Here is an 18,369-nt window from a genome sequence, read left to right on the forward strand (position 1 = left end):
CTAGTATTTCTGATTACTTTGTCTGCCTGAATATTTTAACAGTACTCAAATTTGTAACTGTATTTCACCTCAGTAGATTAAGTCCAAGTTTGCTTCTGGGGTCAGGCGGGGAAAACATACCTGGTGTTACTGAGCGTACAACAACTGGCTTTTCACTACCAGCCACAAACCCAAATCCTAGCACAGGATCCCTCCTCATTTCCACTTTCCGAGGGGCTGGAGGGGTTATTTGGCAGCTCTCTATTCGAGGGTCTTCAAATGTGGCTGATTGTGTCATGTGACTGTGAAAAAAAATAAAAGATGGAAAAAGGAAAAAAATCATTAAAACATGATTTTGTGGTATCTACTTGAGCAATTTCTGCAACGATATGAGATGAGTACCTGAAATGTTCTCACTATAGGAACCAAACCATCAACTTAATAATTTTCTATTAGATTTTCTTATACATAAAATAATAATGCTGCTAGCAGGTCTCAAACAAATAATCAATAGTATCAACCTATAAAGAGGTCTCTCTTTGACACCATACATTTAATCATATCCCATATATGAAAGAAAAATAACCCAACAATAAAGCCTTTGTCATCTGTGCTTGAATTTTTCATCCTTCATTTTTTGGAAGGGAAAAATAATAGAGTGACCTACTCATAATGTAGAACATACCAGTTAGAGTCTGGTAGCCTTCTGCAAGAAGACACGACACACATTGAAATTTGGTTTTCTAAAATGTTAAGGAATTTTCTGAGCTGAGTCCTCTCAAACAGACTATCTAAGGCACAGGTAACAGCTCTATATTTACTACTTGAGTAAACTCTCCAAAGTCACTCCAAACTATTCCAGGGGGGGAAAAAAAAAAAAAAGAAAATATATTTATCAGCAATTACTAAAATACTTTACTTTCACCTACAGTGTTATGATGAAGCTTACTTATTGTACCTAGAAGAAAAAATTCTCATGGCTAGAGGGAAAGATCTTGATTTTTCAAGACAATAAAAAGGATGAAAGCTATCCAACATCACATATCCATGAAAGAGGTCATGGTTTAAAAGCATAGAGACTTCTAAATTAATATTAATAAACATTTATAAGCTGTATAAAGAATGAACTGGAAAATACTTTGTGTTTCTCACCCAATGCCTGGTAGGTCCCCATTGAATCAAAGCTACCAATTCCCAGTGCTGATTAGACACACAGACAGACCACTCCAGCGTCATACTCTTCCAAATGCCATTAATTGAACTCATGTGCTTCAGGAAACCTTGTCACCACCGCAGACAACAAGCCACACTTGGTCAGCGTAGCATGAAGACAGACTACAGCTCATGGCGTCAGGTTATTGCAGTCTTGGTAGATCTCAGATAGTATTTATTTAAAGCTGCCTGGCCAAGAGTTACCTCTTTTTTCATCTTCAAGAGACTGTAAATTTGCAGGTGCTGAACTAACTCCAGCTCTTGGTGGATAAATGCAGTAAACAAACGGAGCCAAGTCCCAACCCTGTCTGCAGGGAGGGCACAGGCTCCTGCACTGAGAAGGGTAACGGCCAGGTGGCCAACCTAAGAACATCGCAAAGGACATCAGAGAGGCAGACATCCCTATAACAGTGGGCAGTATCATCAGTCTGAAAGTTGGTCTCCTGATAAATATTTAACAATATGAACATCAAGTCATTTTTCCATATCCTTGGTAATCTTACATATAACATGTTATAACGTAAGAGTTAGGGGACATCCCAGGCGACCAGGATTGTTGCTCTCACCTCCGGTCCCTTTTCCACTTTCAAATACAACTCCCTGAAGAACTCCAGACAGGTGGTCCATAAGGAGAAAGGCATCATTCAGAGATCTGTTTTCACCATCAATGACATGCAAAAACTTCTCTAATCTTTCCCCAACACATACATCTTGGGCATGACATCAATTTCCATTCTCTCCATGGTCTGCTTCTATTACTGACACACAGAAGAGCAGCAAAATCTCAGTAAACTCTCAGCGGGAGTTTATTCCTGTAACTGGATTTTTCTAGGGCTTTTCTTCAAAGAAACTCTCTATCCCTATCACTAGATTCAGTCTGCCTAAGAGAAACATGCTGCCTTTTTATACATATGATCAGAGGTAGTAGAAGCTACTTCCTTACAAAAATAGGAAAGAGAGAGAATATCTCTGCATAAGATGAAGTCAGCAAAGAAAATATATTTTCTTCTACTAGGTAGGCATCACATCTGACACTTCATTCTCCTCCTCTTTCTGTTCCTCCAGTTTTTGTCAATCAATTTTACATAATTTTCTATTATGTTTATTCAAAAGAACTGTTAGAAAACCCAGAGAGCTTATGCAGACTCTTTATGAAATCTATCTTCAAGACCTCCCAGCCACCTTTCTCCTCATCAACTCCTATTTATGATTTGGGCTTCTAGATATTCAAACATTTTGTCTTTCAAATGGGACACTTTCTGAGGTGTCATTGGTATTTCAGAAACTATTTCATCTTGTGAACTTAGCTTTGGTAGAGAGTACAAAACTCTGCATTTGTCATCTCTTTTAGGTGACAGCCTTAACCTAATCTCCCACAAAGTTAAAATGCTCTATTTAATGATTTCTTCCTAATAGCTGTTCCATTTTTGTAATTGGGGCACTACAAGCTGACGCTGTCTCCGAAGACAAAATGCCATATTTACAAGCAACTTGAAAATACTCCTTGAGCCTTTGAGAACCACTTTCCTACCATAGTACATCCTCTCTCTTCAAGCATTTGTGTAGTCTGGTTTGAAAACTGAATCATGAAGGAAAAAACCCACCAAAACAACCCCCCAAAAAACCCACCAACAGCTGCACTTCAGATAACAAATTCCAAGAGCAGACATAGGATTTGCTCAAAAGAGCAGCTCTGCTACTGGATGTCTCGCTCCAACCATTGCATCGGCTTGTACTGAGAATCTGCAGCAGCACAGCATCAGTTATTCAAAGCCTAAGCGAGAGGATCAGCGAGGAACAGTCCATCATGATTCTGAGTGGCGCAGCAGGTTTTATTGATTTTTAAGGTTATCCACCTTCAAATACATCAACTAAAAAGACTCTGCATCTTACGCTTCCACAGCTTGCTGCATCAGATATTCTTGTATCATTCAGTACGTTGGAAGTGTATTTCAAGAGAGCAGCAAGATATATGAATATGATCCCTGAAGAGATTAGATGAATACGCAAAGCTTTGTGTGATGGTACATTGACAAACCCGCTTCCTCCTGTGGCTAGTTCATTATTGAGATGCCAGTTGTAGTACCATAGTTCAAGACTAATTTGAATTTTGCATTAATTGGAAGTATTTGATCTTCATGTCAGCTATGGAAAATATTGACTTACGAAGAATAACTATGCTAAGAGTTCTAAACCAGAATCTAATAAACTTGGACTCAAAACAGCCACCTTGGGGAACCTCACACAGAGCATCACTTAACCAGTGAAACATCTTATAAGAGTAACTCCAACGCTGCCAACTTCCCATTTGCTTTAAATACAGTAAAAAGTGTGTTTAGATGGTACAGTGCTTTGATCATACCTAAAGATTTACTTTTCTGAAGGAAAAATGGAAGAAAAGGAAAAAGGCTGAGATTTTAAGTATGAACTGTTCTTTCCACATAAGCAAATGCAAGCTGCCCTGAGATTACCTTTTCAAAGAGAGGTACTTATTTCCCACCATTTTCAATGACTGAGATGAGTCCCTGCTTTACAAAAGGCTATCTTCTCTGATGTACTCTTATTGTGAGCAGTGGGAGACAGCTGCCATTATTAACGATAATAATTCTTAGAGAATTTCTTGAACAGAGACTTTATAAAGCAGCCTCTTCCAAGAGATAAACTACCAGCTATGGAAAATCATAGCAGAAGTGTAATTCCAAGTACTTACTCTCAAAAGCTCTCTGTGGCAACTACTCTACTCAAAAGAGAGGGTAACAGGGGAAACGAGAGAGAAGGCATGTGAGTGTGCACACATCGACACACAGAGCAGAATGCAGGCATGGCAGGGTAGCATAACATTCATTTACACACTCATCCACAAAAGGGCCTACAGCAAGTGAAGGAGGAAGAAAATTAGAAAAGAAAAACATCTTGGGGAACACTGATCAGCTGCGACAAGGCAGCCAGCACCTGCAAACACAATTCAGCTGCCCAGGACATTATGGGGAGCCTAACTCTATTGGGTCTGTCTGAGATGGAGTCAACAAGTGCATACCTGATTCATGCTCAGGAAAGTCGACGTATGGTTTAAGGCTGGCACTCTGAATCTTCACATCATTAGCTTCATAATGATTAACTTGGTAATGCTTACTATGGACACCTGTTTAGCATTTTCCTCATTCAAATTACACGCTGAATAACCCAAGAAATATCTAAACAAAGACTGTAATTAAAATGAGAGCTTGATTTAATAATGCATATTAGTAATTAAAAGCAAAGTATCCAAGCACAGTACTTTTTCAGCCTTTGGATTTTGACGTGTCATTCCCTGACAGGGATTAGTGGGCTAATTCTGAGAGGTTTGTCTATGGCAGCTAAGAAAGCCTGTCCTTAGCAGCCTGAAATTTGTTATGCAGGAGTTGGCATTTCCACAGGAAAATGCTTAGGGGTCTAACTCTTCCAAGAAACTCAAAACTATGGCATGAATCCAGCAACCCTGGTTATGATAAACATTATTTTGGAAATATATTATAAAAGCACCCAAACAACTTTAGCTCCATTCTGCAATGACATCCAAAAAAAGAGCAGAAAAGGTGATACTTCGAGGCAAGTTTAATACAGCTGCATGCCTACGAACACTAAAACATCTTAACTGTAATCAAATGTCTGTTGCATCATGTCACGACAGTGTGGAGACAGGCTGCATTTTAGTGTTTCATTTTGTATTTCCATATTACAGCTTGTTTCAATTACTTCAAAGGTTAACACCAATTATCGACGTTGTGGGTTTTAATCCTTAGCTTTTAAATAGTTACAATGTCTCTGCTATACAGATTGATTTAACTACTAAATAGACTCTGTTTTGACTTGAGACACAGCAGGTGTAATCCTGGTCAATGATGGAGAAGAGTCTGTGGAAATGTCAAACCACTCATGGGCTGATGAGTGGAAGTGGGCGAGGAGGATGGAGATAAGGACTTTTTATCAAAGGTTTAATTCAGAAATAACAAAACCACTTCAGATTGTTGAGCACTGTTAAAATCCTGTCTCATTAACTTGGAGGAGGTGGAGGATCAACTTTGTTGATTGCAGTTGTGATTTTCAAAAAGACCTATGCAAGTTAAGGACATCGAACAAACCTTCATTTACAATTGTCCGTCTGAATTCCTGAGACCACGAGACCCTGCCCATCCTGCCCCAAAACTACATCTTGGTTCATACTCTGTTAAGAGCCTCAGGTTGTACACTCAAAATTTCCTTTGCAACTGGAAGTCGTAGAGGCTGGTGCAGCAACAAAAGAAAGTAGATTTGATTGTCACTCAATCATCTGTCTTCAGGAATCAGCTGTAAGTAAAATGGCTTGAGACTCAAGAAAGTATTATGGAAACTGATAGTAACATGAGGATATTTTACAGTTTTCCCCTTGATAATCTGGAAAGACTATCAAAACAACGATGACAGTTAAAAGGAAACTGTCATATGTGAGAATAAATACACAAACTCTCCAGAAGATGAAAAATTGACCTTCATTTATTTAACTAGTAACTAAATATGAAAAATAATAGTCTTCCTTCCTTCCTTCCTCCTCTCCTCAGTATACCTCAACTTAATTTATTTTCTCCAAGAAATCTCACAAGAATTATTAAGAACTAGGACACTAGTGTCAAAATCATGCATCAACTGTATCTGTCTTCTACTTGGAAATGATGTTTCAGAAAAAATGTGCCCAAATAGTTATTAAATTGCTAAGTAAAATTGCTGCTTCTACGGAGAATCTGGTGGCTTGACAAACCCTTTCCTGCTCCATTTTGCGGCAAAGCAGAGTCACTCACAGGTCCAGAAAAGAATGGTCCAGAGTTCTTTTCAGATGTCTTCAACAGACAAAAGTTTTATTTTCAGCTGTTCAAAAAGGAGTCAACTTTTAACACTTCAATAAAATATTCCCTACATTTTCACTGTTTTCGTGCAGGTGTGTATGTTGAGAATTCAACATCACAGGCACAAAATATAACTGGGAAGATTTATCAGGTTTTCTTTCTTTCTTTCTTTCTTTCTTGGACTAGTTTTCTGCCCCAGTGTCAATTCTATTTTTTTCATAAGCTTCTTCAGCAGTTAAATCCTCTGAAGTCAGGTCATTTTATAGCACCCTAGAAAATGTTTGGCATATGCCATCTGGATGAACATATGGTAAAAATGTAATTAGAAAGAAAAAGGTTTGCTGGTTTCAGAAGAAGTTGGTGACAGCTTTTTTGATAAAATTGGATACAGGGAAATCTGACACGTAAAGAAATTTCAAAATCCACTCTTCCTCCACTGTCGGGCATGTTGTGCAATCTAAAGCAAGACAAAGTGAAGCAAAATCACAGTGAATAAAACTGACGTGAATATAAATTTAGAGGGATAAAAAGATTTATGTTCAGCTTCAGGCATGCACTGGGAAAAATACATTGAAAGTATATTTTACAATGACAATTAGCACTTTCATATTGAGAATATTACATGTGTAATACACAAATGCTTCTGCATTCTGCACATAGTATATATGAATACTACATATCAGGAAGAAAACAAACTTCTATACTTGAATCCCACAAAGACATGGAAATAAGCCTCAAGCCCCAACTGCAGACTAGCAGTTGTTTGTTTTGAGTTCTGTATCTACAGATTGCCAGAGAGGTTCAACTTTTATTTTTCTTCTCTCAGGATGGCCACAAGCATTTCTAGAGCTCTGTTCATGATGAACGCTGAGTTTCCTGTCAGCTGTATTGGGATGGGACTTTTCAGGCACCAGCCAAAGAGCAGAAATTGCATAGAAATGTCTTAGTGAAAATCGGTCATGGTGAAAAAAGGGCCACAGAGGAAGGAAAGATACGAAGGGACTCTGCAGAGAAAGGTTATGAATATCATAAGATGAGTTAAAGAACAAACAAAGAAAAAAAAAGGTCAAAAATGAAAATAAATAGGTTTTCAACACTTAAATATGTTAGGAAAAAATCTCAAAGGAGAACCTCTCCCAGAGGAAGAAAATCTCCCAGCAACACTGGCCACCTGAATGCTGGAATTGCCTCTCCTGTAAGCAGAGCATGATGCCAGCCTCTGCCTTCCTTACTGCCCGAAATGCACAGCCAACATCGGGGCGCCGACAATCAGTATGTCTACATTGCATCTGTACACATATGGGCATATAATGCACGCTGACAGCCCTCACCCTTAATGTGTAATTTTGCTGCTACACACTACACTGAACGGCATTTCTGCATGCAGTTTTCATCCCAGCACTCTTTTCCCACCAGGGTGACACCGGCTTCAGCAGGGATACTCCCAGTTTGAAAACCTGTAAGTGGAAGGAGGTTCAGGTGCCTGCTCTGTGGGTTTCAACAAGTTTTCATAGCCGAAGGAAGGTCACGGTCACAAATTATTCATACGTACTGGGTGGACAAAACTATGGATGAAGAGCCAACTGCCTCTCACAAGGAATTTCAGGGCAAGCCCTGTGCTGGGGCTGTGCAGGCACAGGGTAAGCCAACTGGGAGAGGGCAAGGCAGCAGAAACGGCCGGGGCTAACATTAGCTGGTTACGCCAAGGGCCCCAAATGCACCAGCAACCGGGCCTTGCCTTTTCCTGGAATAGAGATTTAGGACCCCACCAAGTCACGGGCATTTCCTTCCTGGAAGGAGCTTTTCAGCAAGTTGGGTGTCACGTATGCAGCACGGGCTGGTGGTACAGCTCAGGGAGGCAGGGTGTTTGGCAGTCTGCCTGGCCCAGGTCCTTCAAGAAGGAAATTTTGTGTGAGAGCTTTTGTTAGAAATCAGAATTGCTGGCTCTCCTCCAAGGCAGGAATTTCTTACACTTATTGGTGTAGGATCTGAAGCACACCTTGCTTTTTTCCCCCACAAAAGGTATTTTTCTTTATGTGATCTAAACAACTCCATTTAGGATAGGGAACTACATTGAGGACTTTAAAGATGGGCTGAAACGTAGCTTTTCATTATTTTCTGTACATGCATCAATAAATCCTGTTGCAACTAAAGACATAGCAAGGAATAAAAAGAAGATTTACTGAACTGCAAATACACAATAAATTCATTTGGGCTGAAAGTGTCCTCTGGAAAACAGAATGAACAATTCCTATTCATCCTGCTTTTGAGAAGTTTCGTGCTAACCCCATCAACGGTCATCCATCGGCTCCTGCCTAGCATAGACCTATGCTGAGGGCTGCCAGTGTTTTGTCATCCAGTGAGGAAAAGGAGCGGCCATCTCCAACTCAACATCAACAATTTGTCCAACTGAAATGTTCAAAAAAAGAAAGGGGGAGGAGAAACACCATGGAAATAGCTTTTTAAGGTGCTGATTAAATTAGAAAAGCCCCGACTAAAAAAATCTGGTCTGGAGCAATGCTAGAAGCTTGCTCCAACGTGCACATGTCACTCTGTAAACGCTAAGTGTGGCTACTCTGATAACATGGTAAGACGACAGAATTCACATTTAATGTGCCCATTGTAACCCCCTGGTACAGCCAGGCTTGGCATGAACAAACAGCTGAAATACCAAAGCCCCTCTTCAGCATCTCTGTGCCTGCCTTACTCCTGGTAGCTCGGTACAGTTATGAGCATACGGAGATAAGCACTTACAAGGGAAGTAAAACCTATGTGTTTCTCCTTTGAACTTAATCTTCCTCATTCCTTTGGCAAATGAATGGATGAGCAGGTCACAGAAAGGGCTCTGAATTACCTACTCACTCACTCATTCATTTCCTTCCTTCCTTCCTTCCTTCCTTCCTTCCTTCTACACTGAACTCCTGAACAAAACCAATCCTTCTGGTGGTACCACATCAACCCAACATTTCACCTATTGCCTCTCCAGCAAAATACACCCTTTTGCAGGTGGAAATTAAACATTAGCTGGAAGCAGCAATCAGGTAAAAGTAGTAACATATCAGTTAGTAGATACAAAGTGGGTACTCAATACTGCAGCTGCTTAGTTTATCCACAATCACATATTTAAAGGTTCAAGGATATAAACTACTATATCATTCTGGTGGGTGCAGCTCTTTGCAGTTGGGGGTTGGTTGGAGAGTTGATTTCAGCAAAGGACAACACAGCAACCCAGTTAGAAACGTGAGTTTCTCTGAGTTCAGGGGCACACGGAGAAGCAATCTGTACATCAGTACAATAAGCTGTCTCCAGTTTCCCATGCTGGGCATGAATTCTGTTCTCTGGAGACTTGAGCACAAGGAAGCTTAGAAAGTTGCTGTGCTTTTATAAAGTCCAACTTCTGCACTGAAGCAATGAGTGCAAGAAAAAGCTTTTCATTCTCAGGCTACCAGACAGAAGTGAGTTTATGTAAACTGAAAGGGATCTACAAGCAACCAAGGTGTACAGAATGAATTTAAAAGATTTTCACAATAACTCATAAAAGCCCCAAAATCAAGCCTTCACATTCTGTAACTAAGTCTTCACAGTCAGTCTTCAAAGCAAATCATCTAATTCTGTAAAAACTCCATAGAAGGCCTCCAGGACAGAGAGGAAAAGAAGAAACCATCTCTTTCCCCTTTCTTTTAACAACATACAAATAGAGAGGATTACTCTTCTTGACTGCTTGCTGATTTGGGAGTGTGCCATTACGACTCCTCGGCAAATGCAAAATGAGAAAGAGAACTTAATTGAAACAATCTAGAAAGACAGATTGCACTGATGAGAGGTGAGGCTGCCAGATAGAGCTGTCACACGGAAATTAAACTTGGGATATAGAAAGGAGAAAAAAATCAAGTGTGTTTGATCTTTTTTTCCCTGATAGATTATTTGCTATACTTCAGCACAACATGGCTGAATGATTTTTCTGGGCCTACTTTTTCGTTTCAAAGTAAGTTGCTAACCTTTCTAAGCGAGAGCACTTCTAGTAACCACAGAGTATTTTATATACCTTAAAATTAGGGATGCTGGTGATCATATTTCAACTTCACTACATCCAAAAAACTTTTACTAAAGCCTGTGGGTAATTTCTATTTACTTGTATATGAAAAAAAAAAAAAAAAAGCCCAACTACTAATCCACTATGTTTGACAGTATTTATATAAATATTATTAAAGACAGTATGCATAGTAATGATGTACACGAAACATTACCTCCTTGCATTCATAACTATCAGCAAGCTTCCTCAAGAGGTAAAGGAGCTAAAAGGCAGTATCTGACATTTCAAAACAGACCCCTTGCGGTTAAACTGGGTCGAGGCCTGCTCTAGGGAGTCCTATTCAGATGGAACCCCCCTACTAAAGAAAAAGTAAAGAAAAAGTAAAGAAAAAGGTCAAATACAACTGTTATTTACAGTAACGCTGACAAGAAAATAATTAAAAAAAAACCCTGAAATTATAATGATAATGGAAGTTGCAGCCAGGGTGATCAGCACATCAAATCCCCCTGTTCATCTCGAGAAGACCCAATTCACTGTACACAGATAGTGGAAGGTCTTAATAAGGCAGGCAAATTACACGGGGCAGAACAGGAGTTCAGACACTGTGGAATGAAGGTCACGGGTTTTAGTGAAACACTCCGGGTTCAAAGCTAAGAGGGTGAAAGAAAATGCTATGTTAGGGACTGAAAAAGGAGAAGGGTGTACATCCAGGTGAAGGTGGGACGCTTTGTCCCAGGCAGTGGCTAAGTCAGTACAAGAGAATAACAAACACTGATCACAAAATCCTACATGCAAAACACAGGAATTTATTGAGCCAGTTAATAATCAGCCAATGTCTAACCCAACTTCAGTAATATTACTAATATGCCAAATACATACGAGATTATTGATACATTTTAATGTAAGTATTATGTAATCTGCCAAACATAGCCAAGCTTTTTGTTCACTTTAGCAGTTTCTATCAGAAATTATAATTTTAGGCGAAGTTCAAGATACTGGGATTATGCTCTTTTCCCACAGAGAAAACCAAACCTTTATGACTTCTGAAATAAAACAGGAAAGGAATACGCAGAGTGAGCTGTGTAACTCTTGCCTCCACAGCGACAGCCACAGACCAGTGTCTCAGCAGCAGAGCAAAACAATAAAACCAGAGAAAGGTACTTGGAGACATTTTCTCTTTTAATACTTCTCTTCTACTTTGCCTCATCACAAATATTTTTTCAAAGACAAGTTTACCATTTTGAGAAAAATGTAACACATGACTGAATTAAGGAATGAAATTTCTTCTGTGATATATGCAGCACATACTGCTTCATGATTTCATATTGCTTCAGTGTGACCAGCAGGTCGAGGGAGGTGACCCTGCCCCTCTACTCTGCTCTCCTGAGACCCCACCTGGAGTACTGCGTCCAGCTCTGGGGGCCCCAGTACAAGACAGACATGGAACTGTTGGAGCGAGTCCAGAGGAGGGCCATGAAGCTGATCAGAGGGCTGGAGCACCTCTCCTGTGAGGACAGGCTGAGAGAGTTGGGGTTGTTCAGCCTGGAGAAGAGAAGGCTCCGGGGAGATCTAATTGTGGCCTGCCAGTACCTGAAGGGGCCTACAGGAAAGATGGAGAGGGACTGTTTATCAGGGAGTGTAGTGACAGGACAAGGGGTAATGGGTTTAAGCTGAAGGAGGGTCGATTTAGATTAGATGTTAGAAAGAAATTCTTCACTGTGAGGGTGGTGAGGCACTGGAACAGGTTGCCCAGAGAGGTTGTGGAGGCCCCATCCCTGGAAGTGTTCAAGGCCAGGTTGGATGGGGCTTTGGGCAACGTGGTCTAGTGGAGGGTGTCCCTGCCCGCAGCAGGGGGGTTGGAACTAAATGATCTTTGAGGTCCCTTCCAACCCAAACCATTCCACGATTCTATGAATTTCTTTTTCCTATTGTAAATAATCCAGTGTAGAGCTTTACAAGGTTTCTAAATAGGCATTTAATTTTGATGAGGCAGAAATATGAAGATTTTAATACAGCATTTTTGCATTTTAAAAAGAGCACATAAAACTCAAGTTTAATTATCATCGCGTTATAATTGGCACAATCTTATGAAAAATGCAGTCTTTATACATGTAATAAACTCTTAACAAAGAATGTGAGATAGTTAAGTGGCATAAATATGCTTAATGTCAGTACTTTCTAAAAATTAATTCTACTGATGGATGATTAAGTTCTACAAGCTTCACCTTTGAACTCCAATCAACATCTTTGAGACATTTATAAAAATAACGTGCAATTCTGCAAGGTCTTGAGAACTCACTTTTCCCTTTAATCTCCACTGAGGGCACCAAAAAAAGAGAGTTATTGTCACAAGCAGCCCCATCAGATCCGACAGGAGCAGACACACGGAGTGCAACCACAGCCAGCGTTAATGACACCTGCAACAGCTCCCGCAGTCTAGAAGAGCTGCCCCTCCTGCATATCAGGCAGAATTTATCTATATTTATCATTATCTTCTATCAGACTTAATAGTTTCCAGTTAATTGCAAACCATGACGATCCTCACTTTGGAGTTCAGAACAATTCTACGGATTGTTTGCTTTTTGGTTAAGCCACAAATATATCACTCCCTTCTGAAATCTAAAAGCTGATAAACTCTGCAAAGCCCAATCTCATGCAAAACATAATTAAAGGCCTTCAAAGTTTCAGAACTGGAAACATACAAAAAGTATTTTGGAATATTGACTTTTTTGATGAAAAACAACACTGGTGCATTCCTAACATTAAGTACAGTGCTGAAACAAAGACTTTAGAGACTTAGACTTTCAGACAACCAAGTAGAATTGAAACAAAATCTTGGTCACTGATACTACATATATCTTCAGCCTACTGTAATACAAGATACAAACTGTAATCTCTCTGTCAGATTCAAATAGGCCAAACTTGAAGAAAATAAGCCCTAACGTTCTGAAATACATTAATTTATTTCTTATCTTCTTAAACTTAAGAACAAGGATGGATCTGAATCACCAGCAGTGAATGTAAATTGGTTTAGCTTCTAAGTGCTGGTGACCTTCAGGCTCAGGCTGCTCTGGGGTTCAGAGTTAAAAGGAAGGAGTGCTATTTGGTAGCCATTCTATATTAAGCAAGGCTTTTTTTTTTCCCTCCCAAAAAACCACAAAACCAAAACAGAATATAAAATAATAGGCTGTTGAAATACACACTTGTTCAAACTTTATCCATGACATGATCTGAACACATAGCAGTAGCTAACTTTAGGCCAATACTATGCCCCTGTTAAGCTGCAGTCTCTACTGTCAGGATAAATCAATTTTGTAGAAAACGTTCCAGTGAAGAAGTTCCCAATTTACTACGTCTCAGTTAAGCAGGGTATTCTATAATAACGGTTTATAGTTAGATCACTCTTCCGGGCGCAAAGCACTTTAATTTTCCCATAACATCACTGAACCATAGTGGCCTTTAAAACACAGGGCAGAATTTAAACTGTATGGCATAGCACATGAAAAAAAAAAAAGAAGGAAACCTCTGCACAATTATATCAGTTAAACCCTCCACTCTTTACAAAATATATTGTGGCCTCATTTTAGTGTCCACACAAAGTATACTGAACTTTGGTTTTAAATGTCTGCTATTAAAGTGAATGTAAAGAGCATTTCCACCAAGGAATGAAAAGCCAAACCTGCTGGCTTAGGTCTGAGCCTCCTGCTCCAGGGGGACTACAGGCCTGTATTTTCATTTACACAGCATATAAACTTATGTCAGAGCAGTCTTAACACCCTTTAGCTGAAATGGGAGTCAGGCCCTCAGCATTTCCAAGCAGCTGTTTAAATCATGCTTTGCCAGAAGAGTTGCTCTGAGCCCGCAGCCTCCGATGAATCCTTGCATTAAAGCATCTGTATGATCAGCAGCTCCAGGCCAACGCTGACTCCAGACCAGAAGGACATCCCCTATTCTCAGAGCTCAGTCACCAGCCTGAGGTGGCAACACCTTCATGCCACCCTATGCCCCAACTTTGGGGATGTGCATGGGCTTCACCAAACCTCCTGCCACTTTGCTCTGCCATCCCCCCAGCAGCACCAGCCCACCAACACCTTCCCAAACCACGACTTCATGGTGGTCACCTCCTCCTTCAGCTTTGGTATGTTAAAAGACCACAAACTCGGCAACATACATATACACACACATATAATATCTTTACCGACATCTCCAGAAATTACGCATTTCTTGATCATGCTGCAGCCTACAAAGCAAAAGTGGGAAATCACTTTCTGGACATTTAGTAGACCAATTTTTAATAGAACAAGAGGTGAGCATATGTAGGAAGCACATATTCCTCAAAAGAAAAACACCCCTCTGCATCTTTAGTAACTCAGACAACCAACCTTTGTATTTTCAGATCAGATGAAGTCTAGTCTATAAATGGAAGCAATTCTCATCATTTAATCATGCAGCATTTTTATTTAACAAAATATGCAAATGAAATTGTTATTATTCCAGAAATAAAGAACTCAAGATTAGTTAGAGAAGTTTTACTCAATTCTGACAACTAGTTTAACTTAAAAAATATATAATTCACATTTGGGGGCAGGGGAGAAAACATCTATCACATCTGGAAATAAAATTAGTCTCTAAGTTCTGTTTTCAAACAGGAGTCATACATTCTCACAACTGGTTTAAAACAACTGGAACTAAAAAAAGCAAAGCTCACTTTACTATTTTCTAACATTAATTAAAACATCTGGCAAGAGAAAATAACAAGTCTTCTCCAGCAATGGATAAGTAACCTTCTCGCTGTTCTATCAAAATCTCCATAAACTTAAGGAACTGATGTTGGAAAAGTTTTACATTTTCAATCAGATTCATATCCTTGTAGAACATTGTTGACAATATATTCTTTGGTGTGGAAAAAATAAGATCCGCTAAAGCATCAGCAATTCAGGGGACATTATGCCTGACAATTATAGTTTGCTGTAAGTGAAACAGCAGGGAAAAAAAAAAATCTATATTTTAGAATAAGTCCCATTTAAGCTTCTGCACCCACATTCAGTAGAATTATGTAGGTTATTATATTGCCAGATATATGAAGTGTATTTCTACCTCCTGATTTTGGCCTGATTCAAATACATAAAGCAAATACAAAAAAAAACCAAATCCACAAAACAAACCAGAAAAAAACATTGCAACTACAGAACAAATAGAAAATATCCTGCAATAAATCTTTCTGTTACACTTCAATGAAGTTTCTTCTCTTCTGTTGTCCTAAGAGAGAAGGATAGGAAAAAGAAACCACTTTTTAAATAAACCATAGGTTTTTCTCTTTAAAATATAGGTAGATACCTTGCAACAATTCAGAATACCCAGGTGTGAAAGAAGAATCCCAGCCTCATAAGAAGGTGATACACTAGGATCATCTTCGGGAAAAAAAACCTAAACAAACCACAAAACCCAAGCACCAAACCACAGGCCATATATACAGCCTTTGAAGAGTGATGGGAGAGGAAAACAAACAAACCAACCAACCTACCAAACAAGGAACATGAGCTCACCAAGTCCAGGGTGACTTTTTTCATTGTCAAACCATGCAACAGAAGGAGAAATGGGAAGAAGAGTTGGTAGAGATGAAAAAAGAGGAGAAGCCACTCATCAGCAAACCTCTCAATTCCTTTTAATTGGATGGGAAAAGTGTTGGTACTGCCAAGAGGAAATTTACAGTCAAACTTCTGGACTCCTGGGAAGACTCCACAACATACCTGTGACATTACGGATTCTCAGAGCAGGAAAGATTACAAGGAAAACTTTCTAGTAACCTCCATAACTTCCAGAACCTCCTTCCAGCCCCCTCCCAGAGACTGACAAAAACCCACATTGTTGTTCTCCTACCAGAATGCTTTATTAGAGCTTAGTGCAAACATCAATCAACATTTCATTCCTTTCCAAGTCCACTGGCAGCCTGACTTATAGCAACACCCGAGCGAAACTCATCCCAGGCAAGACAAAGGTGGTGTTTGTGGGAAGCAGAGAAGCATCAGGAGGCCTTGGCAACTGTTATTATCTTACCATCCATCAAACACTGCTGTCTTCAGTGTGCTCAATCAACCTGCATTCCCTGTACTTCTTGTCACACTGAAAGGACGCTTCCAACTAAAACACAGGTGAGGCACTGTAAAGTTATTGTAGCGAGACCAAAATAGCTTCTAATTTTAAAGGGATCTAATTACTCCAGCACGTACCAGCCCAGGTACAACCACTGTGTACAGATCCCAGCATACAGCCACCGGCGTCCTCTTTTCTCAGGGCTACAATGGCTATGCTGCTTGGGAAATCTTCTACAGTAGAGCCTAGATCCTTGGAGGAAAACCCATCACTAATCCAACCCTAAAGCTGTGTACATGTTGCCAGATGAAATGAAACACAAGCATGAACTGAACGCTTTCTGGAAGAATAAAACCTGTCTCTTCCTCTTACATCTCCTCATAGCTGCAACTAAAGGCAATCAGAACATTGGGTTTTCATTCCCATTTTGCACAGCTCTTGTACAATTGAGACTGCAATGCAGCTTCCATATTGAACCGCTGGGCATAAGCCTGCATTTTATGATAGGGTCAAATCAATCCCTTAGACCGAAACAATGTGGCACGATCTGGTTAGGAACATCTGCACATCCAAGTCCTCTGCTGGTGGCCGCCCTCCTTTGACTTAGAATGTGCTTTCCTTTCTGGATCTTCAGGCAAGACTACATTTCCAGTATAATCCTTAGGAAAAAATTAAATCAGTCATGCTGGAAGTATTTAATTTGTTTTCTCAATCATGGTTCAGATTCTCTTTTACTGAAAGTGTGTGTGGGGTGGGGGGGAGAAAGAAAACGAAATTTGGAACAATTGATCCCTTCTACCAGCAGAAGGCTGTTACAATGGTTTGATCAGGCTCTTGGAGTTGCAAAATATGGAATGTTTGGGATTCAGAGCAGACAACTCTCTGCAGCAAAATTAGCTATTCATCTCCATTCTTCTGTATATAAATGAGCAAACAAGTTACAGCCAAAGTGTCTGCCTGCATGGTCTGCTTAGTAATTCTGAATGCAGGACTATCCGGTGCACAGACACCCGGAATTAATGTTGAAAATACCCTGGCAGTCAGTTATTACTACTGATAAATATTAAATTGGATGACAGACTGTACTATAAAAACTGTGAAACTAAAGAAATAAAATGGCTGCGTTTTGAGACAGAAAGACATGTTCTTTAAAACATAAAACCAGAATTCTTCAGTAGGTCTAGAACTGGGAATAGCTAATGATTGATCAGAAGAAACTTCAAAGTAGATGAGTCTACAAAGCAAGGAGATCCAACACATAAATCTGAATTCGTTAATAAAGCTTATACGGTATAATTATTGTATCATATGGATGATGCTGGTGGGTTGAGCACAAAGCAACATAGGCCGTATTTACTAAATATGATAAAGTACTGTCCTCCAATATAACTCTATATTAAAAAAGTAATACTTGGGGTCTTTGCATACTAATAATTTTGTGTAAGTACACTCTATGCTTGGATCAGAAAGCAACAAGGTTTGATGCAGTACTTTGTCCTTTGTAAGTTTGGACCAGACTCTGAAAGCTCAACTTTGATACAAGTAAGTGCTAAGTGTTGCAGTACACGTTTCTGTGCCAAAGAAAGTGAAATCACACACAAATGACCTGATCTCAGGAAAGAAAATGACCTCCATCTCAAATTATTTACAGTCTTAGAAGAATATAGGGAAGACTTATTTCATGGTATTCACAAAGGCAAATGAAGATCCAACATGCTGCAGTCATTGTCACCTGCTCCATACAAACTTCCAGATTTCTCAATTACGTCACCATCAGACAGACTGTATTGCAATGGTCCGGCAGGAGGGGGTGAACTCATGCTGATGAGTTCCGAGCACCATGCCAGTGTTTAAATTCAGCTGTCCAGGAGACAACGAGGTAGACAGCTCTCCTGAGGGCTGCCGCCTTCTGTTTGAAGGACTAGGTACAGCACACATTGCATGTAGAATCGAGTTTGAACCCACAGCGCATAGTGTCCTCCGAGCCTGAGCAGTAAGTCTGGTGTGGCACGTATTTGATGTCCTTGGCTCTAGCAGGAGGGTCTCAGAGTTTTTTCAAATTAGGGTTGAGATCTTACTGACTGAGAGCTAGAACCTCAAGTTATGGGGAAGCACATCCACTGAGGAGAAGCTATAGGACAAGCAGCTTCTGACTCGCCTCTGTCTTCTACTGGTGGAAACTTCTAAAATTAT

General features: G+C 39.9%; 1 protein-coding gene across 3 annotated transcripts in view; it reads right to left on the minus strand.

Annotated features, from left to right (window-relative positions):
* FRMPD4 (FERM and PDZ domain containing 4) overlaps nt 1–18,369 on the minus strand; it is a 420,939-nt gene that overhangs the window by 66,761 nt on the left and 335,809 nt on the right. For 2 of the 3 annotated variants that reach the window (XM_075776369.1, XM_075776383.1), the window contains exon 3: nt 121–281. The exons of the other annotated variant lie outside the window; for it this stretch is intronic. In XM_075776369.1, the coding sequence (XP_075632484.1) occupies nt 121–281 (161 nt within the window). The remainder of the gene's footprint in view (nt 1–120; nt 282–18,369) is intronic. 3 annotated transcript variants of the gene reach the window in all.

Source organism: Balearica regulorum, chromosome 1 (assembly GCF_011004875.1).
Source record: "Balearica regulorum gibbericeps isolate bBalReg1 chromosome 1, bBalReg1.pri, whole genome shotgun sequence".
NCBI classification, from domain to species: Eukaryota; Metazoa; Chordata; class Aves; order Gruiformes; family Gruidae; genus Balearica; species Balearica regulorum.